This window comes from Odocoileus virginianus, chromosome 27 (assembly GCF_023699985.2).
Source record: "Odocoileus virginianus isolate 20LAN1187 ecotype Illinois chromosome 27, Ovbor_1.2, whole genome shotgun sequence".
NCBI lineage: Eukaryota > Metazoa > Chordata > Mammalia > Artiodactyla > Cervidae > Odocoileus > Odocoileus virginianus.
In genome coordinates, this window is record NC_069700.1 from 21940276 (window position 1) to 21965440 (window position 25165).

The following is a 25165-nucleotide window of genomic DNA, read 5'->3' on the forward strand; positions in this document are numbered from 1 at the left end:
TCAGGGCTGAGTCTGAAGTTTATTTTTGCACGGCTCCTTTATACCCTTAAGAACATCTTTTTGGGGGAAGTGCATATTGATAACACACAGGTCATCACAAAACATTACAGCAACTTGACCTTCAACAGAAACAGGATGTCACCCACATACTTTTTGTTCACAAGAGTCTTTCTTATCATTTGGCCTTCAGGCCTGCTAACATTTTATGGCTTACACCTGGTGTGACTTAAGCAACTTCAGTAGCTGACCCTGTTTTTCTTGTGATTAATCTATTTTCTTTCTAATAGGCGTCATCTCTATGGGAACTAGATAGGATTACATTTTTACAGAACAGAAATGCGAAGGACTGCAAAAACAGCAGATATAGCACAAAACAGGCTCTTAGTCTAAAAGTTAACTACCTGCAAGAAGTCACCAGCTAATCTCTATCTAAAGTATTTTCTGTTAGGCACATTTTTGGCTATTATATTTGTGGAGCTTTTCTCACCCTGCGAAGGGGCCTATGCTTAATAGTTTCTTTTGTTAGTGTACTGTGCTTAGGATGTTTAGAACAATCATGAGCATTTTTGCAATGAGAGCACACATTTATCAAACAAGCCAGAATGCCAGCAAAAGGGTTTGAATTGAAGCGTTTCCTTCATCCCTGACCCCTTCATAGGGTACCAGCGTGCAGGAGATTTATTAATTAGGGTTTTAAGTTGGCCTTTATTCAATGAAAGAGGAGCAGGAGAGCTCCCGGCAGGCAACACAAGAATCCGCAGCAGGGCAAACAAGGACAACAACAGAAGAGGGGGCAGGATACAGGGTGGGGTAGAGGCCGAGGCCAACCTGGAGGGTCCCTTATATCCTGGACGGCCTTGCCTGTCAGGTTTTTTCCTCATGACCTCGTCATGGATGGGGTCCCGGATGGGCTTGCCTGTCCGGTATTTTCTTCATGACCTTATCATGGGCAGGATTTCCCATAATGGCTCCCGGCAGCTTGGCATTTGTTTTAAGGGAGTAAATGAGCTTGGGTTTCTTTTTAACAATTTTATGAAATAAAGGTATGCTCTGATGAGAGTAGAAAATAAATATTCAACATCTATTCACTAACCTAAACAAAGAAACAAAATGTTCATGCTGCCTTTAAAGTTAAAGACACCTGGCAAATCTTAATGAAGCCAGAAAAAGTCTAGGGTGTTGTGTAAAAGAGCAAAGGCATTTGGGGATGTTGCGAGTTACACATGACCAGATAGAAAATGCAAGTCATCAGCTAAAGAACAATAAGGATAGCAAACGCTTATGTTTTTATGTGCTAGGCACTATAAACTATTTACATATATTAAATCATAGTATCACACTTGCTTTGCATTAAACAATAAACAAGCTCTATCCAGCCATTATAAACCATCAGATTGTGGCTATTCTCACTATGGTTATGGGCATAAAACTGGAGATACAGTAACATAAATGTGAGTTCCTAGACTTGTGAACTGATAAAAACAGTCTTTAAGGCCTACATTAGATGCTTACGGTAGATCTACGGAGGTTAATTTTAAAGTGCGTATCTGAAGAAGCCTCAGCCTCTGCAATATCACATAGATTAACATTTTTACAAATTCATAAACATTAAATTAATATGGGACAATCTCCAAAAAAAGAAAAACCCAACTCTTTAAGAGGCATCCAGTCTTTTATAGACTTCTTCAATGAAGGTGAACATGTGCTTCATCTGGGATGAATTATGGAGAACTTCCAAGTCCTTCAGAAGACTGTTCTGATTTGGAATTAGCGTCAGAATTTCTCTCTGTGGGCATGATAGAATAATTAATTTTTTAAAATTTTATTTTTTATTGATATAGAATTGACATGAACATTATACTAGCTTCAGGCATACAACATAATGATTTGATATTTGTATACACTGCAAAATGATCACCACAGTAAGTCTAGTTAACATCTATCACCAAACATGTTACAGATTTTTTTTTCCTTGTGATGAGAACTTTCAGATCTATTTTCTTAGCAACTTCCAAAAATACAATACAGTATTAACTCTAGTCACCAGCTTATACATTACATCCCCCATGACTTATTTATATGAGTGTGTACCTTCTGACTTTACCCATGTAATTAGTTTTTAACTTTTCACTATGAAAAATGTTATATGTATTGATATGTTAGAGAGAATGATATAATCACTCAAATGCAATTATCTATCAACTAATTGCCATTCTTCTTTTAAATCTTTATTATTCTGTTTCCTCTCTGCCCAATTCCATTCCTCTCACCCTATGTAGATTTTAGATTGGAAAATTTTTGTTAAAAAATTTTTTGAGAAAACATACAGACTTTCTACCAGGGTAAACAGTGACACTACAGTATCTATTGGGGACCTTTGAAAAAAGATAAGTCACCAGTGTGCAGCCTACTACAAATAGGAGGTAGTATACTATTTTAGGAAAAGTTACATGCCATTATTAGAAGCATAAACAAAGCAACTGTCAGAATTTACTTCCAGAAACCTATTCTACAGCCATGACTATACAAATGTGTAATAATGCATATACAAAGGTGTACATAGCATTACTGTACTAGAAAAATTATTTACTTCCAAACTCTCCACAAATTATATTATGGCACATCTATATAATAGAATATTATACAGCGACTGACAAGCATGAGATGTTCAAACTATGCCATCATAGGAGAAAAATAATTTTCCCTTACAGTTTACATCATAGGTTTCATTTGTTTAAAAGAAGCAGCAGCATGTAATGTTTTTACATATATGAAATTTATAACTGGTGATGCAGTTAATATGGTAAATTGTAAGTACTCACCTGAAGGATGGGTGCTCTGAGACTCTTTTGAGAAAGTTCAGGAAGAGAGAGCACCCCACTATCTATTTGAAACATCTAAAATAGAAAAAGAAAGCTATAGATTATTTTGTAAAGCTAGATTGTTTCAAAAAGTTGACTTCTCTTATTACACTCAAGAGCTGTCTGGGTAAAATCTAATAATGAAAAATTATATCCAGATTCTAGTAATAATTTTTTTTTGAACAATTACCTGTTTTATCTTCTTTTCTTCTTCTTCCACCTCACTTTTCAGAACATGAACTTTGTTCTTTAGGCTGTGAATATCCCCAGTCATTGACTCTATAGTCGCTACCATTTTATCTGTTTCTTCCTGCATCAGAAAAAGAAAGCTAATGTTTCAAATTAAATATACTATTAAGTGAAACCCAAACATTTTAAAAAACATCTTACATATTGAAACACTTCTGGAAGAAACTGGTAATTTTCATTTTTCTTTCAAAAAAGTCTCCCTAGAGATTGATTTACCAATGGAACAAAGATGCACAGGAACCTTTCCTCAAAAATTTACCAAAGCTGCAGGTATCAGAGATCCTGGAAGACCTATGTGAATTTAGCAGAACCTAAGGATTCACAGCAGCAGGTATAGCAGCATTCTTTAAGCAGTATGTAATAGCAGAGAAATTCTAATTTAGGAACATCTAAGTGCTATTTTCATTTGCCAAAAGAAAAAGTGCTGAACATTAGGGCAAAGATATAACAGAAAATGAGTGGCAGTTTCTCACATAAAAAGAACATAAAATGTATGGAGGAAAATAAATGAAATAAATACGGGAATACCAGGGGTGTAATGACTGTAGGCCACACATAGAGTTAGCCAGCTTCTGGGTTTCTAAATTGCATTAAGTATTGCATTGCTTTCAAATCTAGTCCTAGCAATAGCAAAGGACAGTGCAGCCTCTGGGGATCAGGGAACAAGTAAATAACCCACATAGAAGCCACACGAAAGTAATGAAGTAGTAACTCTGAAATCCTGATGAGCAATATGGTTGGTATTTACATTTAATATCATTTTCCAAATACTGAAAGCAGAACTGTTACTGTCAATTATAGTAATCTTCCTTAACAAATATATTATGGCTTCTAGAAACCATTAGAAAGGGTACCTGCAGAGGTCTGCAACTGCTCATGGGCTGTTTTTGATTGGTTCAAGACCTATGAATGATTTTTACATTTCTAAAGGATGTTAAAAAAACAAAAAAGACCGTGCAAAGAAAACTAATGTGACTCATAAAGAGCAAGATGTTTATCACCTGGCCCTTACAGAAAGAATGTGCTGATTCCTCCGTACCCAAAACTCTAGGTCTATGAGCTCCATTTACTAGGCCAAACAAGGTCACAGGATCTGATACAAAACATGGAGAACAATGTATTATATAACTTAAATTTGTATTATATAATTGAAAGTAGAACTTAAATGTCCTTACCAAAAAAAAAAGAGTGAGGCGACAGATGCATTAATTAACAAGATGGGGGGAAATCCTTTCACAATGTACATATACATTAAATCACCATGATGTACACTTTAGATATCATACCATTTTGCTACTTATATCTCAAATAAAGCTGAAGTTAGAAAAAAAAAGCCATATTATGCTGCCCAACTGTTCATTAAGAGGGGAAGCTAGTGACAGTACTGAAAATATACTCTTGCAAAGTAACACTGGAATGAAAGTTAAATATAATCTCACACAATGAAGAAAGTGAGAAAACCACTAAAAAACATCACTCTATAAATTTACAGGAGTCATGTATGGATGTGAGAGCTGGACAATAAAGAAGCCAGAGCTTATGAACTGTGGTGTTGGAGAAGACTCTTGAGAGTCCCTTGGAAAGCAAGGAGATGAAACCAGTCAATCTTAAAGGAAATCAACTCTGAATACTCTTTGGAAGGACTGATGCTGAAACTGAAGTTCCAGTATTTGGCCGCCTGATGCCAACAGCTGACTCACTGGAAAAGACTGTGGTGCTGGGAAAGACTGAAGGCAGAAGGAGTGGAAGGTAACGTGAATGACATGGTTGGATGGTACCACCTGGCAAATTCCGGTAGGTGGTGAGGGACAGAGAAGTCTGGCGTGCTACAGTCCATGAGGTCTCCATGAGTCGGACATGACTTGGTGACTGAACAACAACGTAAATTTACAATACATGTAAATTTACAAAATATATTAAGTTTACAATATATTTATAATATATAAAGTACAGATTTATAAATCTGTAATTTACAGATCTACAAGTAGATCTGCTGCTTACAAATAAACCCTTCCAATTTTATTCTCAATCACATGGAAAAGCTGGAATGACCTATTTGTGAATGCTGACTTATTAGAACTCATTGGGGATGCATCCCCTGTTTAAACTACCACCACCTTGTATTACTTTACACCACCTTGTATTACTTTACAAAGTTGACCTGCTGACAAAGACCAGATCTACAAACTACTTCAAAACAGCAAACGGATATATGGTCCAATCTGTTTTAGTTTTAATAATTAATTAATAAGCCCCTTAAGATTGTTTTTTTTAATTGCTAAAGTATCCACTAATTAAAAGCCTGTTGTTTATCCTAACAGCAAATATTATCTCCTACTACCTTCCACAGGATAAAGATCAAAAATCACATGCCCTAAAGTTGGACTAATAGGACTGCATCACAACTGTGAGCAGCTGAAAGTTGCTGAAAGTGCCAAAGTGCTAAAGTTCAGCTGAAAGTGCCAATATTTCTCTTTTTCACATTTGTAAAACAAGAAAAATAGCGCAGGCCTCTTTAAGTCATTAAGGGCTATAACTGTAAAGTGCTTAGAACAGAGACTAGAATGTAGAAGGCTCCTGTTACATGTTATCTATAATGATTACAAAAATGATGATGATGATTGTGTTCTTCTTGTCAATAAAGTAGCATTGAAGGACAGAAAAACTAATGTTTTGAAATTCTACAGCATTTAGTGATGAATTCCTATAACTTGCTAATCAAAAATAAGAAGACGGTTCATTATATTTAAAATTTGATTAAAAAAATAAGGCTGCTACTTAATTACAAATATATTAGAAATAGTCTTAACTTTAGAGGACCAAAATCAAAAGGTTTTGCTTTGGTTAAAAAAAAAAAAAGTTAATGAAAAACCTGGTCCAAGATGTAGTAATAGTTATTAGAAGAATAACATAATTTTAAAAACTTTTAAATTAAATTCCTTTCCCTTTTCCCTAATAATGAATTCCCTTTTCAAACTTCATACCTGCAAACATGCCAGACCTTCCTCATTAGCTCTGTGCTGTGCCCTTTCCATTTTCAGTAGACTTGACACATGAGATAAATCTTGCAGCTTTTTGGGAGGGACTTTCAGGGTTTCACACAGTTGCAGCAATCTTTGGGACAGAATAAAAACATAACTGCTTATTTTTGAGTACCATTAGTATTGTTTTTCTCTTGAAGTACCGTAGTCCCCTTTTTCTTTCCCTCATATTTCTAAAGGCTGTAATATTCTCTTATTAACAGTGGCTAATCTTAGCGGTAAGCCTTCCCCCCACCAAAAGCCCTGACAAGTCCTCATTAAGTCTTTCGATTGATTAAGATTTACCACAAATCATGGGGTACCTAAGCTGCTTTATAAAAGGGAAAGTTTCTATTTTATACATTTAACAATTGATTATTTATACACAGTTTAAAATAAACTAAAAATTTCCTTGTATCTTCTGAATGTGTTTCCTGGACTATTATAGTACATAAGTCTATCATTCAATGTGAATTTCTGGTAAGAGATGGAACATTATTCTGTTAGTCTTAACTATGACTCTGAACTTTAAATCTCAGTTGTTTTACAGAATGTGACCAATAAAAGAGAATGCCTATATGTTACTCTAAGTTAATGATTTTTTCCTATATTAATGATTTTAAAGAACACTTAGTTCCATGGAGTTTAACACAAACACAACAGAGATTAGAGTGCTTTGTTAAAAAGTAACGAAAAAAAAATTCCCTTCAAATCTGGTTAAGTCACCAAACAAACTGACCTGTGACTAATCTTGCTTCCAGCAGAGAGCAATACAGCTTTCCCAGGTTTGATTCTTGAGTTCAAGAAGCAAAATCTAAATTTGGTTCCTTCTGTCTAATAACAGTGTATCTGGATCCTAAAAAAATCCTACTACTTGAGATTTGCAGGCAATTAGAAGAACAGTGGAACCCAAGATTTGTCTTCCCGGCATCTTACTCAAAATATTAATTTTTGTAAAGAAAAAAGTCGGTTGTTTAAACTCTATCAATCATACTTTCCATTAAACTGTCAGGATAAACTTCAGCTATTTGCCCATAAGCACAAAACTGTCTGTTTTGGTTTAAGTAAAATAAAGATTCCCTTTATAAACAGTTTTTTTTCTAAAACTTTATCAAACCTGTTCTGCAAAAAGGTCATTCACTGTTTCAAATGTTCTAAATTTCTAAGTTATTCTACAAAATCTTATTAAACTAAAAATATAACCAGTGTTTATCATGTTACAATATACCTATCATAATACTATGTCAACAACATCCAAGCACCATTTACAACATCTATATATCTGTAAGTCAGATATCTATATCTATATACTTATAAGTATATCTATAAGTCAGAATTCCCCAAAATATGTTCCTCTAGAAAGTGTAGTGGCTAATTTTTATTGACTAGCAACTCTATTGTTTCATGACAAAGAAAAGCATATATAATTCAATCTATATCAATCATAACAGCTCTTGCCACAGAATCAGTACGAGGCGCAAATCACCCAAGCCAATCAGAATCCATCACCCAGAATATTCTAACCGAAGTTAAGAGGCTAAGAGCTTTCTTTTGCCTCTTTCTTCACAAGGCTTAAAAGATAAACAGGAAGCTATCTATATATACAGTTCTAATCTATTGAGGACAACTTGTCTAAAAGAATGAAGACAACACGCAGACAGAAGCAGAGACAAGACTAATTATAAAAGAAAGAGTTCCTGTGGTAAATACTAACTTGGAAGATGCTGGGTTGGGAAGATCCTCTGGAGAAGCAAATGGCAACCCACTCCAGTATTCTTGTCTGGAAAACCCCATGGACAGAGAAGCCTGGTGGGCTACAGTGCATAGGGTCTCAAGAGCTGGACATGAGTTAGAGACTAAACCTCTACCACCAGGCTAAACAAAATGAAACAATTTACTGTAGGATTTTAATATGTTAGTATACCAGGAAACATAATCTCTATCACTTTTATTCACAAAGTATCTCTAAGCACAAGTGTCCCAACTATACTTGGAGAGATGCCGTGCTGTGCTGAGTCGCTCAGTTGTGTCTGACTCTTTGTGACCTCATGGACTGTAGCCTGCCAGGCTCCTCTGTCCATGGGGATTCTCCAGGCAAGATTACTGGAGTGGGTTGTCATGCCCTCCTCCAGGGCATCTTCTCAACCCAGGGCTCGAACTGGGGTCTCCTGCATTGCAGGTAGATTCTTTACCAGCTGAGCTACCATGGAAGCCCAGAGAAATGTTGCTAGAGAAAAATTTGTTCAGATTCTAATTAGAATCAATTTGCTAAGGCTACGCTATGTCACATCAGTAGAAGGGGAAGTATCTTGAGTATTGCTACTTTGGGAACTAAAGAGAGTGCGCTGTGAAAGCAAAAATGAGGAGACAATAAGCAGTCTTTGAAATATGTATCCCCACGGCTGCTGTATTGTGAAAAAACAGGTTATCTCTTGAACAGAATTTAATCCTTTCTGATGATCCACTGTGATCGCTGTGAAGAATAGCTATTACATACTAAAATATTCTCATTTATACACTCCAAACATGGCTCCCTGCCCCACATTCAAAAGATCATAAATAGCTACACTTTTAATTTTTCCTACACTTTTATTATATATTAGTTTAACTACTAAATTTTTGCGGGGAGCCGGCCTGCTCAAGGCCCAAAAAGGCCCTGGGAAAGCCTTGAAAGAGGCCATTCCCTGTCCCGCCACCCCATGATAAAGTAGTAAAACATTTGCCGGGCCTCTTCTGTTCTTCCTTGAGAAAAACATACTAGTGACCTTCACTTAGTAGTTTATCTTGGAATGCCAAAAACAAGATGTAAGCTTCTGCAATCACTTAAGACAAAGAATTGTATCGATGTGACAAAAACCAGATGGCATTTTTATGAACTATGTTTTCTGCTTGTACTAGTATAAAGGTAGCTGCTTTACTCAATAAAATCACTGACTTGCCTAAAGAGCATTCAGTCCTCTTGACCCCATTCTTTACTATTGGCTTTTTTCTCAGGCTTCCGTGCTGTTGCGGTTGGGACTTGTTCTCTTTGCCGGCTGGTCCCGGCAGGTGGTGCCTCGGACAGGGACTCAATCAGACTACACGGTCGCAGCCGCCCGAAACATGAGTACAGAGGGGATCCCAAAAGAAACGTGAATATGGATTTTTTCAGGGCGGAGAGGGTTTTTTAGTCGAGAGTATAAACAATGGGTCAAGGTAGTAGTAGGGAGCTTTTTGTAACTATGCTTAAGACTATGTTAAAGGTGAGAGGAGTTACTGTTGCTAAACATAAATTAGAAAAGTTTTTGTTGTTTGTAGAAGTTTGTCCTTGGTTTCCTGAGGATGGGACTGTGAATACAGAAACTTGGAAGAAGGTAGGGGAGCAAATTCAGCAGTATTATTCTTTACATGGGGCTGAGAAGGTACCACTAGATGCCTATTCATTATGGACTCTCATCAGGGACTGTTTGGACCCTGAACATGAAAGCAAAAAATTGGAGACTGCGCTAAAGAATAAACCTCCCACCTTGCCTACTGTTCCTTTGGAGCATGTTTCTGATACGGCAGAAAAATCCCCTGTACAGAGTTCCTCTGACTCTGATTCTGAATTAGACCCTGCTGAGCAAGCAGAAGATCCATGGGAGTTATTTGCTGCTGAAAAAACCGCTGTTAAAACACAAGCGGAATTATCCCCTTTTTCGGAGGTTAAAGAATTGCTTACAACTATGACTAAATGTCTTGATACTCTTAACTTAAAAGCTTTTTTCCCAGCCCTTATGTCCCTCTAATCAGTCACCATCGCAGCCTCCGTCCGTAATTGCAGGATTAGACCCGCCGACTGCTGATATGCAAAAGGGGTCTGAGGCTCCCACACAGGCATTATCTGTAAAAAACACCTCTGAACTGTCCCCCTTCCAACTTGCAATTTGCCAGGCGAGGCAACAGGGAGAAACTTTAGAAGGATTTCCTATCCTGTTCCCCGTCCTTGAAGACGCTCAACAACGAAGGTATTATGAACCCCTGCCATTTAAACAAATTAAAGAATTAAAACAAGCCTGTGCCCAGTATGGACCAACTGCTCCTTTTACTATGTCCATCATTGAGAATTTAAATAGTCAATATTTACCTCCTAATGATTGGAAGCAGGTCTCTAGGGCCTGCCTCTCTGGGGGAGATTATTTGTTATGGAAATCAGAATTTGGAGAACAATGTGGAACTTTTGCAGACAGAAATAGACGGAATGGACTGCAAGTGAGTTTTGAAATGCTTATGGGGGAGGGAGCATATAGGGCTCCTAATCAGCAATTGAATTAGCCCCCTGAAGCTTATCCCCAAATAAATGAGGCAGCTTTGATAGCTTGGAAGCTTCTTCCTACATCTAACAAAAAATCTGAAGATTTATAAAAAATAAGACAGGGCCCTGACGAGCCTTATCAGGATTTTGTGGCTCCTCTCATTGACTCAGTATCACGAGTTATAGGAGACGAAGAAGCTGGTATGGTTTTAACCCGTCAGCTGGCATATGAAAATGCTAACTCTGCTTGCCAGGCTGCTTTGAGACCTTACAGAAAAAAAGGGGCAATAGCTGATTATATCCAGATTTGTGCAGATACTGGGCCATCACATATGCAAGGTTTAACCATCACAGCTGCTCTTCAGGGAAAAACTGTTAAAGAAATATTGTATCAATAAGCTAACAAAGGAAAGGTTAAGAATAGGGTCAATGGGCCCCCTGGCAACTGTTTCTCTTGCGGACAGATAGGACACCGAGCTATACAGTACCCCCAAAGGAAAGGAGACACAGCTGGTAAGCAAAATAATAACCCCAATTTGTGCCCCAGATGTAGAAAGGGACGACACTGGGCAAGGGATTGTAGATCTAAAACAGATTATCAATGGAAAAGTGCTTGCGCCTGTGTCGGGAAACTGGGTGAGGGGCCAGCCCCAGGCCCCGAAACAATGTTACGGGGCAATTCAGGAAAATCATCAGGGAGCGATTTTCAACCCAGAGTCAAAGATCTCTATAGAGCCACCTCAGGCAGTGCAAGATTGGACCTCTGTTCCTCCACCTATACAGTACTAACTCCTGAAATGGGAATGCAAGCGCTACCCACTGGGGTTTATGGACCGTTGCCACAAAATTCCGTGGGTTTGCTATTGGGACGGAGCAGTTGGACTATGAAAGGATTACAAATCGTCCCTGGAGTAATTGATTCAGATTTTACTAGAGAAATAAAAATTATGGCCTGTGCCCCAAAAAACATTGTTAGTATCCCTTCTGGACAGCGCATAGCTCAATTGGTCATGCTGCCTACTATACCCATGGGGAAAATAAAAAACGCTCAACCTCGAGAAGGCACATGTTTTGGGTCATCTGATGCTTATTAGATTCAAAATATAAAAGAAACTCGCCCAGAATTAGAACTATTTATTAATGGGCACAAATTCGTGGGGATACTGGATACTGGGGCTGATGTTTCTGTAAAATCTCTAAATGGCCAAAAAACTGGAATAAGCAAGTAGCCATCTCCACCTTACGGGAAATTGGCCAGTCTCATAACCCCGAACAGAGTTCTGAATTGCTTAGGTGGAAAGATGCTGAGGGTCATGAAGGATATATCCAGCCTTACATTTTACCTAACATTCCTGTTAATCTGTGGGGAAGAGATGTTATGAAACAAATGGGAGTTTACATATTCGCCCCAAATGATGCCGTTAAGTCAGATGCTTTTGAATCAGGGGCTATTGCCTAATCAGGGATTAGGAAAAAATGGAGAAAGAAATTTGTCACCTGTTCAAACTAAAACCTTGCCTCTTCGATCAGGATTAAGATATTTTTAGGGGAGGCCATTGTATCTCCTGTGGCTCATGCGGACGCGATTGCCTGGAAAAGTGACGCGCCGGTCTGGGTCGATCAATGGCCTCTTACAAAAGAAAAAATATTAGCCACAGAACAATTGGTGCAAGAACAATTGGCGCTTGGTCATATTGAACACTCTAATTCGCCATGGAACTCTCCTATTTTTGTAATTAAAAAGAAATCTGGTAAACAGAGATTGCTGCAAGATCTTAGAAAGGTTAATGAGACCATGGTTATTATGGTACCCTTACAGCCTGGTCTCCCTTCTCCTGTAGCTATTCCAAAAGGAACTTATAAATTAATCATTGATTTAAAAGATTGTTTTTATACTATACCACCGGCACCACAAAATTGTCCTCGTTTTGCTTTTAGTGTCCCTGCTAATAACTTTCATCAACCCATGAAGCGTTATCAATGAAAAGTACTCCCTCAAGGCATGGCTAACAGCCCCACTTTATGTCAAAAGTTTGTTGCTAAAGCCTTGGAACCTACTCGCCAAAAATATCCTTCTCTATATATGATTCATTATATGGATGACATTTTACTAGCTCATTCTAATGAAAGTATTTTGTTGTCTGCCTTTTCCGGCTTGCAGGCTGATTTGCAGCACTATGGCCTTCAAATAGCTCCTGAGAAAGTTCAACATAGCCCACCTTATTCTTATTTAGGCTTTAGACTGGAAGGGGAGACTTAAATTAGAACTTCGCAAGGATAATTTGAAAACATTGAACGATTTTCAAAAATTATTAGGAGATATTAATTAGATTTGTCCCTACCTGAAAATCACTACTGGGAAATTAAAACCCCCGTTTGATATTCTTAAAGGACCTTCAGATCCTACGTCGCCTAGGGTTTTGACTGATGAAAGATGCCAAACTTTAAACATAGTAGAAAAAGTATTGGCTGCTCAAACAAGCTCTCACTGTGATTATACAAAAAAAATGGGGTTTGTATATACTTCCTTCTAAACATACCCCTTCAGCTGTTCTTTTTCAAGATTCCCCTCTTTATTGGATACATTTGCCTGTTTCCCGTGCTCGAGTACTCACCCCTTATTTTGATCTAGTCAGTAATCTTATCGCTAAGGGCCGTCGGGATTCCAGAGAATTATTGGAGAGAGACCCTTACTTTATCTGTTTACCATTTACAAAGGAACAACAGGACTGGCTATTCCAGTTCAGTGATTCCTGGAATACAGCCCCAGCTCATTTTGCCGGCAGATTAGAAAATCATTTTCCCGCTAATAAGCTGCTACACTTTGCTAGTCAACATGACTTTGTGTTTCCCTCCGTAGTTGTCTCGCAGCCACTTACAGACGTAGTCACCGTATTCACCGATGGATCCTCAAACGAAAAGGCTGCTTATGTTATTAATGACACTGTTACCTCCTGGTTTACAGGCTGTTCCTCTGCACAAGAAGTAGAATTATGCACTGTGTTTGCTGTTTTACACTTTGCCTCTGAACCTTTGAATGTTTTTTCTGATAGCCATTATGTTATTAGAGCTCTTAACCAATTGGAAACTGTTCCTTTTATTTATACTGTTAATTCAGTGATTCAGCAACTATTTCGCGATATACAAGCTCTTTTACATCAAAGGATTTACAAATGCTTTTTTGGCCATATTCGTGCTCATTCGAGTTTACCTGGAACACTTACTTCTGGAAATACATTAGCTGATTCAGCCACTCATATTTTCCTTTCCCAGACCCAACTCACAGAACTCACCAATTACATCATCAAAACAGCAATACCCTCAGACTACAATTTAAAATACTCCGTGAAACCGCCAGGCAAATAGTTAAATGCTGCCCTGTTTGTCCTCAACTCCTTCCTGTTCCTCACTATGGTGTGAACCCCCGCGGCCACCTTCCCAACCATTTATGGCAGATAGATGTTACTCACGTTCTTTCCTTCGGTAAACTGAAATATGTTCATGTTAATATAGATACTTTTTCTGGATATATTTTTGCCTTTACAAACAGGAGAAGCAGCTCGACATTGTATCGCACATTGCCTTACAGCATTCTCCGTTATGGGAACTCCAAAGACCATTAAAACGGACAATAGACCTGGATAAACTTCTGCCGCTTTTCTTAATTTTTGCTCCCGTCTCTCCATCTCTCTTAAAACAGGCATCCCGTACAATCCCCAAGGCCAAGGCATCGTTGAACGAGCTCATCAGACATTAAAACATCAGCTTTTAAAATTAAAGAAGGGGGAGTTTTATCCTCTCACTCTATATAATTACTTACCATCATGCCCTTTTCATTCTTAATTTTTAAAATTTGGACTCTGAAGGCAAAACCGCAGCACAGCGATTCTGGTCCCCAGCTGCTACTAACAAACCTTTCGTAACTTGGAAAGATCCAATTACTAATCAATGGCATGGCCCTGACCCTGTTTTGATATGGGGGCGGGGACATGTTTGTGTTTTTCCACAAGATGCCAAAGCACCGCGCTGGCTCCCGGAGAGGCTGGTACGCCAGACGGAGACGGTCACTGACTGCTCGAATGGAGAGGCTGCAGATACAAGAGAGGAATGTTCTGCCAACAAATCAACTACATGAGTTCGTGGAACGAGCAAGACACATTGCTGTGGATACAATCAATCCACACACTTCCCTATCCTACCTGGTGCTTGCCTTAGCATGTGCTGTTATGAATCAAGCCTTTCCTAGCATTGAAGGAAATGTTTTTCTTTCTTGGGCTCATTCCTATGCTGACTTTTATAATACCTCTGCTTGTTGGGTATGCACTGCCATGCCTTTGTCAGTTGTAAATGGTTTACCATGGTGGGTTTTGCCGATGAGTCAGGAAGAATTACCTGCGGTGTGTGAATTTTTAAAACAATATAAGCAGATTCACCTTAGCCTTAATTCTCTTAATATTACAGCTTTGACCTGGTGTAATTTGAAACCTTATGATTCCCGGATTAGATTTAATGCCAACCAAAGTATTAAGATAATTTCTGCTGCCTTTAATCAGTATGTTAATTCCTCCAGTAAGGGACAAGATCACCCCAGCCGATATTTTGGGGACTATTATCAGATTTGGGATGAATACTTTTGGATGACCCCGGAAAAAGGACAATTGCTGAAACGAGTGGACATTTGCTGGGAACAACAAGAACATCAACCCAACTTTGGAGAAAGAAATTTAGGCAGACATTTGTTAAAGCATATGGGTATTACTCCTAATTCTTTGTGTGAATGCATAATTGATGTTACTTTTTCCGTCAAAACATCCACGCCTTGGCCAGGATCTGATTGGCTTTATAACCCAGGCATCAGATGGGTTGCTCCTAACGGAACAAAATGGATTTGTGGTCCTAATGTCTGGCCATGGCTGCCTGTGGGCTGGGTAGGACGGTGCAGCCTTGGATTTGTGTTTGCTCCTGGCTGTATTAGTCATAAGCCCATCAAGAACCCTGCCAACCTTCCCTTTTTGAGAGCCACGGTCTCGAGCTGTATTTTATTGGTATGATTATTTGGCAGCAGTATTTGTTCCCTCTATTGGGATGGTCGACATAATGGCCCATGTAGATGCTTTAACTAATTTTACTCAACAAGCCTTACTAGATACAAAGAAGGCTATTGAAGCTTTAAATGAAGAACAGAAACAAATGAGAAAAGCCGTTTTACAAAACTGAATGGCCCTAGACATTATTACTGCTGCTCAAGGTGGGACCTGCGCTATAATAAAAGTAGAATGTTGTGTGTATATCCCAGATTTATCTTCCAATGTGTCTGATGCTGTAAATGATCTTCAACATCAAATACTTTCTATGCAGGATTCCTCCCTTTCTTTTTGGGAGCAAGTTAAATCCTTGTTTGAGAGTGACTGGTGGAAAACCCTGCTCATAGTGCTTGTTATTGTACTCTGTGTTCTTTGCTGTGGACCATGTTTTCTACAATGCATTATGAACTTAGTTACTGAAAGAATTATGAAGTTTTCCCATATTATGAAAAAATAATCTTGTTTCCCTTTTTCTCGAGGAATGAGTAGGGAAGCTCGGCTTTTAATAAATAAAAAAGGGGGAGATGCGGGGAGCCGGCCTGCTCAAGGCCCAAAAAGGCCCTGGGAAAGCCTTGAAAGAGGCCATTCCCTGTCCCGCCACCCCATGATAAAGTAGTAAAACATTTGCCGGGCCTCTTCTGTTCTTCCTTGAGAAAAACATAGTAGTGACCTTCACTTAGTAGTTTATCTTGGAATGCCAAAAACAAGATGTAAGCTTCTGCAATCACTTAAGACAAAGAATTGTATCGATGTGACAAAAACCAGATGGCATTTTTATGAACTATGTTTTCTGCTTGTACTAGTATAAAGGTAGCTGCTTTACTCAATAAAATCACTGACTTGCCTAAAGAGCATTCAGTCATTTCGACCCCATTCTTTATTATCAGCTTTTTTCTCAGGCTTCCGTGCTGTTGCGGTCGGGACTTGTTCTCTTTGCCGGCTGGTCCCGGCAAAATTTTAGTCAGTCCTTCTTCTTTACTAACAGGTTGTCATTCCTGTAAACAGTTTACAAGTTCACTACTAGTTGTCTTTCTTTAATCTCTTCAACCTGTCTCCACAAACTCTCACACCCATCTACTCCATCCCATCTTACCCTTTCTATTTTCTTACTGTTACTATCATTGAGAATTATATTTTAAAAAGCAGTATTTGTGCTCACACTTCCCAAGAATAAAGTACTAGGTCACAAATATTTCCAGGCAAACCTGAGGAAACTAAGCTGCAGAACATTCTTCTACAAAGAGAAAGCTGGAAGTAGGTGCTTTGGATTTTCAGATTCTTTATAAATTCTCTTTAAGTTTAACTTACCTCAGAATTCCATACAGCAGCAGCTTAGGGCAGATAGTAGGAAAAAAGAAGTCACCGAAAATTATTGGCAGTGGTGACTTTAAAGACACTTGGAGGACTCCCCTGGTGGCGTAGTGGTAAAGAATCTGCCTGACAGTGCTGGAGATGCGGGTTTGACCCTGATGGGGAAGAGCCCACACGCCTCGGGGCAACTCAGCTCCTGCGCCTCAACTACTGAGATTGTGTTCTGCAGGCTGGGGGCTGCAACTACTAAAGCCTGTGTGCCCCAGAGCTTGTGCTCTGTGATGAGAGAAGCGACCGCAACAAGAAGCCCATGGACTACAGCTAGAGAGTAGCCCCCACTCGCCACGGCTAGAGAAAAGCCCACACAGCAACCAAGACCCAGCACAGCACAGCCATAAATAAATAAATAAATAAATAAAATTATTTGAAAACAAAACAAAACAAAAAACACTTGAAAAGAAACCTCCATCTGTGACCTGCCAGAAATAAAGAGCAGTAGTAGCCTGGAAAATTATACTTGTTACAAATAATGATATATAATATGAAGAAACACACAAAAGGGTAAGTATCAAATGAGAGTGGTGAGCTGTTAACTTGCAATTGTTTAAAATGAAGCTGAACAGAGTTATAGTTGACAACTTTTTTTCAAATTTCAACACAGAAAACTGAACTTTGCAAGTAGGTGCTTTCGATTTTCAGATTCTTTAGGAACTCTCTTAAATTTAACTTATTTCAGAATCCCACGCAGCAGCAGCTTAGGGTAGAATATATATTCCCAAACCATTCATCTTCTTAAAACAACAAAAACAAGAGAATGAAAACCCCAAATAAAAAACTTACATATTCCATAAATATCTGTTCTGGTAACACAAGAACAGACTGGATATTTACCAATTATGTTTCAACTGTTTTTTTAATTGCATAACTATATTACCTTTTCTTTAGGAAATTCAGATGATATTGAATTTGTTCTTTTTCTTTAATACTGTTACTCAGAATTGCTCTAGAAAAGAAAAAATAGGGATTGAATAAATATTGGGATTGAATAAATATTAGTTTGAAAAATTACTAATATAGTCTGTTTATTTTTTCTAATTTCTTTCAGTGCCCCTTCTTACTAACCAGGCAGAATCAATCATTTTATTTTGCATCAAGGACATTTAAAGCAGAGGAATAATCTAAATTCTTATCACATTATATCATTGTAACTAATTTATATGCCTCTTCTCATAGATTTCAGCACCTTGATGGCAGAGTCCTATCTCTGTATTCCTTCTAGCACCGGCAGCTTCCATGTAAAGTATCAATTTGAGCAAACTTCTTCCTAAAGTATCCCTCTTAAACAGAAAAAAGTTATAAGTTTACAGAGAGCAGATCAGGGCATGTAGATTGCATTTTTATTTCACTGATAAAATTCCAAGTTTCTGACATTTATAAAGGCTTTTTTTTTTACTGAAGGCTAAAGAGAAAGAGAAAAACACTGTATCAGCATAAAATAGACAATAATATTTAAAAGGATACTGTCTGTAGGAAACATAAGTAGAAATGAAAATAGTGAGGTGGAAAAAATTTCATACTCACATTACTACCGATTCCATCATAGTTTGCAAATGTTCTCTGCTACTCTTCGAAAGAGGTTGCCAGGTTTTTCTCTTGTTGGGTGCGATCTTTACCTGTTTTAGAGCAGTATGCTTTGTCTGTCTTGTCACTGGTCAAAGAAAAGACTGTGGTTAATCTAGAAATGTGTATATTTTTATTTATAAAATGATTCAAGGACAAATTTATCTAAAAAGGGCCAATGGAATTATGAGAACCACAATACTATAAAGCTGTATTAGCTGTTCCTTTTTTTATTGCACAGTCATAAAATGCCAGGTGTTGAATATGAATATATTATTGTGTTAACTTAAATACTATTAACTGATATTGCAGACACAAACCCAAGACAATTTTAAATGAAGAACCAAGCTGCAATGATTAGGATTCAGCATAAAAGTCTGGTTCTCAGAAATGACCTGAATTAAAGGACTTATTGAGAAGACTAGGAAAATGAATTCTGCCATATGTTGGATGGCAACTGGAACAAAGGCAATTAACCAAACCAAGAATAGATACTGAGTGTCTGGTAGGTTACTGACATTGTTCTACTTATAATAAACAAAGGAGATACACTACTGGTTTACATGAAGATTCATTTTGGAGAGAAGTGAGATTAAATAATTACAGCTGCAGGTATGCAAAGCATTACAAAAGAAAAAGCACTGTGCATTATGTAAGTATAAAACCAGAGGACCTAACCTGTTCCTGGGTGAGGAGCTAGAAAATTCTTCCATGATGAAGTGATCTTTAAGTAAAGATGATCACTCCAAACAAATTTACTCTAAACAAACTTAGCTCCAATCTAACCTAAACAGGGATAGCAGAACAGGATATTTGTCTCGAAGAGAAATCAGTAGGTGTGTCTCTATATCACAAATCAGAATAAGTCAGACTGTTGTATACTTTGAACTTCTCTAGTTCCTTTCAATTTAGAAACCCATACTGTATTTTGGTAGTGGTGGTAAATAAAATTTCAGCTGGCCTAGCTATCTGACTAACCAGCACTACGTATCCTTGCAAAAATGAGAATGCTACCATTTATTACTATGTTTTGCTTATGCAGAATTCATAAACAAGATGCTGAGAACTGTTTCATAAATAGATATAGCTTGAGAAAGATACGGTGAAACAAAACATAGAAAAGAAATACCTTCAGAAGACAGATGTTTTGGGTGATTTTTATTTTTTTTCACTGTGTTTCTAACCTAGAGATAAAAACACACAAACACGCACACACAATTAAGCACCAGATAAAAATATACTGCTTTTGCAACAGATTTGTCATGTATGTTGGAGTGAATTCATATACCTTCTGGAAAGATGAAAAAAGTATACTGCTACTTCTACAGCAAAAGGTGTGTATTTATCACAAGTGGAGGATACACAAAAGCAACTCCCGAACAACAGTGATAATGTATAACAGAATTTCATATGGTGCTAAAGAATGTTTTAAAGAAATCATTACTCATTTTGCCTGTGAAATATGTTAAATACTTTTCCTGTAAAACAAAAAAAATATAGGCATTGCCTAACACAGAGAAAAAATCTGCTGATTCTTTCTTTTATAAGAGAGGCACAAAATTATGGCAGGAAGAAGCTAATTCCTCTCCAACTAATTTTTCTCTATGAAAATAAAAAAATCTCCCCCACCAGCTGACAGATTCTCTTGTCTTTTAATATACGAATGCCATAGAATCTGTACACTTTATTACCACTATTCCTATTTGAACACCTTAGCAATGTCCCATAGCCTCTTCCCCAGAGAATTTTCTGAGTAATATTTTAGACAAAAAGTAAACAATCTTTACCTGAAGCTTTTTACAAATCGTGCTGCAGCAGCTCCCCATAACCTACGTGTGAATATGCACCACTATACTTTGCAGTAAAGCTGGCCCCACTCTTCGCACACGCCTCTGCACAGAGCAGACGGTATTTTTACCACAGTCCTGAATGCTTACCTTTTCCGCTGATATTTCTGCTGCTTCCTCAGTTTTTCTTTTTGGATTTCTTTTTACCTGTTGAGACTTTTTCTTGGAAGCATTTGCTTTGCTAGACATCTTGATTTAAAGGGAACAATTGTAGCAGTGTTTCAAATCTGAAAGATGAAAAGGATACAGAAAAATGCTTAAGACTTGTTTTATTAGAAATATTTTGTTAAAAAGACTACTTATAAATGTTCCAAATTTGCCTTTAAACAATCAGAACGATAGTTTTGGGATAGCATTGTGTGTTTTTAAAGCATTTAAACATATTTTAAAATAAATAATGTTGGTTCTCATTAAAGATGTTTAATTCAATTTCATTAAAAAATTCCTGCCATTTGTATGGCCTTAAAAAGTCATATAAAACCACTTTCACATTTCTTACTTTATACTCCCCCATACAGTAATGTTATCTCCATGCTTAAATCCAAGAAAAGGGAAATATAAAGTGCTGAATTGTTTTTTTCTGGTTACAGATAATGTCAACTCGGAGTAACATTCAGGTCTTCTTAAGATTTTAGGTTTAATAGATTCATTATTCAATGTGACTCAGCATACACACAGACAGATTTATGCCAAGGATGGGAGGAGATAACTTTTAGGATTATACCATGAGTCTACACTGCGGAAATTCATGTGACAAATCCCCTCTTAAGAATTTAAGATGTAATTCTTGCTAGGTTGCAAGAATTATAACAAAGGTTCTTCACACCAAACTCATCTCTGCTAAAAGAAACAGAGGAATAAAATATTCATTTCTGCATTAGACCATAAGGAGTAGACAGTTTAGAGTTAGGTACTCGTTAGGTACAGTATGTGGACAGGCACACACTGGCCCCCCCCCCCAAATATGTGTGGTGTGTACATTACACACACACACACACACACACACACACAATTAGATATATAGATAAATCAGTCACAATTCTTTTCTAAAAATTCAAAGTTAATTACGCTAATACAGTTATATATGCAGATTTAGAGACAGACAAAAGTATGTACTCTGCATAAATCCATTCCCTCAAATTTTAAAAGGAAAAGTTCAAACTTTCCCCTCACCCCCAAAATGGTGGGAAAGAATCAACTGAAAGATCATGAACTATACTTAGGGACTACATGTCAAATCAGTTACAAAACACACTTGCTGTTCAGTTGCTCAGTCATGTCCAACTCTTTGCAAGCACATGGACTGCAGAACGCCAGGCTTCCCTGTCCTTCACCATCTCCTGGAGCTTGCTCAAACTCACGTCCATTGAGTCGGTGATGCCATCTAAACATCTTGTCCTCTGTCATGCCCTTCTCCTGCCTTCAATCTTTCCCAGTATCAGGGTCTTTTCCAATGAGTCAGCTCTTTGCATCAAGTGACCAAAGTATTGGAGCTTCAGCCTCAGCATCAGTCCCTCCAATGAACATTTAGCATTGATTTGCTTTAGGATTGACTGGTTTGATCTCCCTGCAGTCCAAGGGACTCTCAAGAGTCTTCTACAACACCACAGTTCAAAAGCATCAACACTTCAGCACTCAGCCTTCTTTATGGTCCAACTCTCACATTCACAAAACACCGTGGAAGCTAAAATACACTTTACTCTGCTCTTGAACAATGTGGTACCTTATACTACACCAGTCTCCTCTGCTTCATTCTTGAAATATCTAATTCTCTTAACTGAACACTCATGCCCTTTACTTCCCCTAATTAGAAACCAACCATATGAGAGCTTTGCTTGTGGACCTCTCCTGGAAGGGCTGCCATGTACAGGAGTTCAGGTTGTTCACTGGAGAAAAGCATCCAGGTGAAGGAACCATTGAGGACTAAGATTTACTCCTCATTCCATTCAGGAGACTAAAAATGGTACAAATTCCTTCTTACTCCTGTTATTGAGAGGTGAAGTCTATGTCCCCTTGTCTTAAATCTCATAGACTCTCCAGTAGTTTAAGTGGTAGAATATCATAGAAATGATTCTGTACCAGTTTCCTGGCCAAATGTGAACAGACTAGTAGCTGCCACTACCCCTTGCTTGGAATATTTGCTCTTGAAACTCAGCTAACACTCTGTGATGAAAGTCCATGGAGAGGAACTGAGGACCTCGCCAAAAGCCCTAGCTGAACTTCCAACCAAGAGCTAGCATCAACTGGCCAGCCTCGTGCATGTACCTGAGCCAACAGGCTGCAGCTGATCCTGCATGGAAAAGTCATCAGTCAACCCCACTAGCTGTTTCCAATTCCAAATTCAGGAAGAAAATAATGCACTAGTTCTACCTGAGCCTCACTCTCCTGTCTGTGTCCACCCTCCTCTCAGATTGTGCACCATCTGTTTCTGAAAACCTTCCTAACCACTTTCCCTCATTGCTCTCTAAAAGTCTGTGGGCTCTTAAGGTCTCTCTCACTTGGCACTTATTTATAGTTTGGTTTTGTTAATCATTTTTGATATTCTTTGTTCAATAACATGTAATTTAGTGCTACTCCAAATTTGATTCACATACTGTTACAGTCTTTATAAGTATAGAATAAAAATATTCACTTAGAAACTTTTATAGCAATTTGAAAACAATTTTAACTATGTTGCTGCTGCTGCTGCTAAGTCACTTCAGTCATGTCCGACTCTGTGCAACCCCACAGACGGCAGCCCACCAGTATCCTCTGTCCCTGGGATTAAGTATGTTAGGTCTGGTCAAAAGACTAACTGGCTTTATTTTTTTAAAGTTTAATTTTTCTGGTAATTCATTTAAAAAGAGACTTTTTAAGATAAGTTTTAGAGAAATTAAGCAGAATTTAAATATAAAATTTGAATATATCCACCCAACTTCCCTACTATCAATATCCCTTACCATAGCAGTGTATTTACTACAATCCATGAACCTACAATGACACATCATATCACCCAAAATTTATGGCTTACACTGGGGTTCTTCCTTGTATGTTTCAAGGATTTGACTAGTAATTTTTTTTATTGTATTTTACAAAAGTAGCAGTTGTGGTGACTGATTAAAAATTAAAGTAACAATAACAAAAAAAATTGGTCCTTTACCACGGACCATCTGAAAAGCTCTATTTTCATTGATACATACTTGAAGCAATAAGCAATAAGCAAAGAAACTAAAGAGCTTCCTGATGAGGATAAAAGAGAGGAGTGAAAAAGCTGGTTTGAAACTCAGCATAAAAAAACTAAGATCATGGCTTCCAGTCCCATCACTTTATGGCAAACAGAGGGGAAAGAAATGGAAGCAGTGACAGATCTTATTTTCTTGGGCTCCAAAATCACTGAGGATGATGTCTCCAGCCACGGCATTAAAAGATGCTTGCTCCTTGGAAGAAAAGCTATGAAAAACCTACAGAGCCTATTGAAAAGCAGAGACATCTGCTGACAAAGGTCCATACAGTCAAGCTATGGTTTTTCTGGTAGTCACATATGGATGTGAGAGTTGGACCATAAAAAAGGTTGAGCACTGAAGAACTGATGCTTTTGAACTGTGGTGTTGGAGAAGGCTTTTGAGAGTCCCTTGAACTGCAAGGAGATCAAACCAGTCAATGCTAAAGAAAATCAACCCTAATACTCACTGGAAAGACTGATGCTGAAGCTAAAGCTCCAGTACTTTGGCAACCTGATGTGAAGAGCTGATTGACTGGAAAAGACCCTGATGCTGGGCAAGACTGAAGGCAAAAGAAGGGGAAGGCAGAGGATGAGAGGGTTGGATAGCATCACTGACTCAACAGACACGAATTTGAGCAAATCCAGGAGATAGTGAAGGACAGGGGAGCCTGGTGTGCTGCAGTCCATGGGATATCAAAGAATCGGATGGACACGATTTAGTGACTGAATAACAACCACAAGTGGTAGTAGGCAGAGACAGATATGAAAACAGTTCCTGTGTACAGTCAATTATACACAGTGCAACAAATGTTAGACGAGTGCATATATCAAACTGGTGTGTGCATGGGGGGATATACGGTACTCAGAGAAAAAAGTAGTACATGAATTACATTTTGAAATATTTAGCCAGAAGAAAGGGAAGTAAAGTATCTGAGAGGAAAAAAGGCCCATTGGCAGGACAGCTCAAAAGAAGTCAGTCTGTTCAGGGAAAATTCAGAGAGGCTTTGACATGTGCAGAAACAATGGGCAGAAGAAAGACTCGAACTATAGTTTGCGGCCAGACTACATACTGCAGTAAAGAATGTATTCTTTACCCTGTAGGCAACAGGGAAGCATTCTAGGTTCTCTTGGTTTTTTTTTTTTTTTTTTTGTCAGCTTGCTGAAACTCGCGGAAATCACCAATCTAAATCTCTATGTGGGTACAACAGGTGAACACGACGTCTGCCAAAACTTACAAATATGCAATGCTTACCTTTTGCAATTGATGCGTCGGGGTAGCGACGCTGCCAACCGCAGTTTCCTTAAGGCTCCAAGGAATCATGAGGATGATTCGGGGAAGGGAGGGAGGAAACATGCGTGGCTTCACTCCCTCTTTGCGAATCAAACAGTACTTTGTTTATCCCTGACCTCAAAAGGCAAACCTGTTCGGATCTCCCACCCACTTGTGGAAAACCACCTGAAACTCCTCAAACACAAGCCTCCAAATTTGCCACAAACGTGTTGGCCGCAAAACTCACCCCCCAACCTGGAGCCACCGGCGAGCGAAGCGCTTTCACTACTCACCAACAACTGATCATTGAATCCTTTCAGGAGCTGCGCTCAGAGCACTTCGCGCCCAAACCATCCAAAGCTGCGGAGGCCCGGAAGTGAGCACACAGAAACCGGAAACGCCAATGGGGGAGGCGGGCATCTATCCAC

The 25165-nt window shown here is 38.3% G+C and overlaps 2 protein-coding genes across 2 annotated transcripts; one reads left to right on the forward strand and one right to left on the reverse strand.

The window, feature by feature from the left end:
* On the reverse strand, window positions 1-25139 carry CENPQ (centromere protein Q). The gene is made up of 9 exons (XM_020894225.2): window positions 25031-25139; window positions 20356-20492; window positions 19548-19602; window positions 18380-18506; window positions 17733-17801; window positions 6095-6224; window positions 3052-3171; window positions 2823-2897; window positions 1-1786 (listed from the first exon to the last, which is right to left on the reverse strand). The coding sequence occupies exons 2-9, from the start codon at window positions 20452-20454 to the stop codon at window positions 1655-1657; spliced, it is 807 nt and encodes a 268-aa protein (XP_020749884.2). The 5' UTR covers window positions 20455-20492; window positions 25031-25139; the 3' UTR covers window positions 1-1654.
* On the forward strand, window positions 8741-16341 carry LOC139031422 (endogenous retrovirus group PABLB member 1 Env polyprotein-like). The gene is given in 3 exon segments (XM_070456328.1): window positions 8741-9261; window positions 14414-15426; window positions 15428-16341. Coding segments are annotated over 2 exon segments (1530 nt in total). The 5' UTR covers window positions 8741-9261; the 3' UTR covers window positions 15945-16341.
* Window positions 25140-25165: the final 26 nt, after the last annotated feature.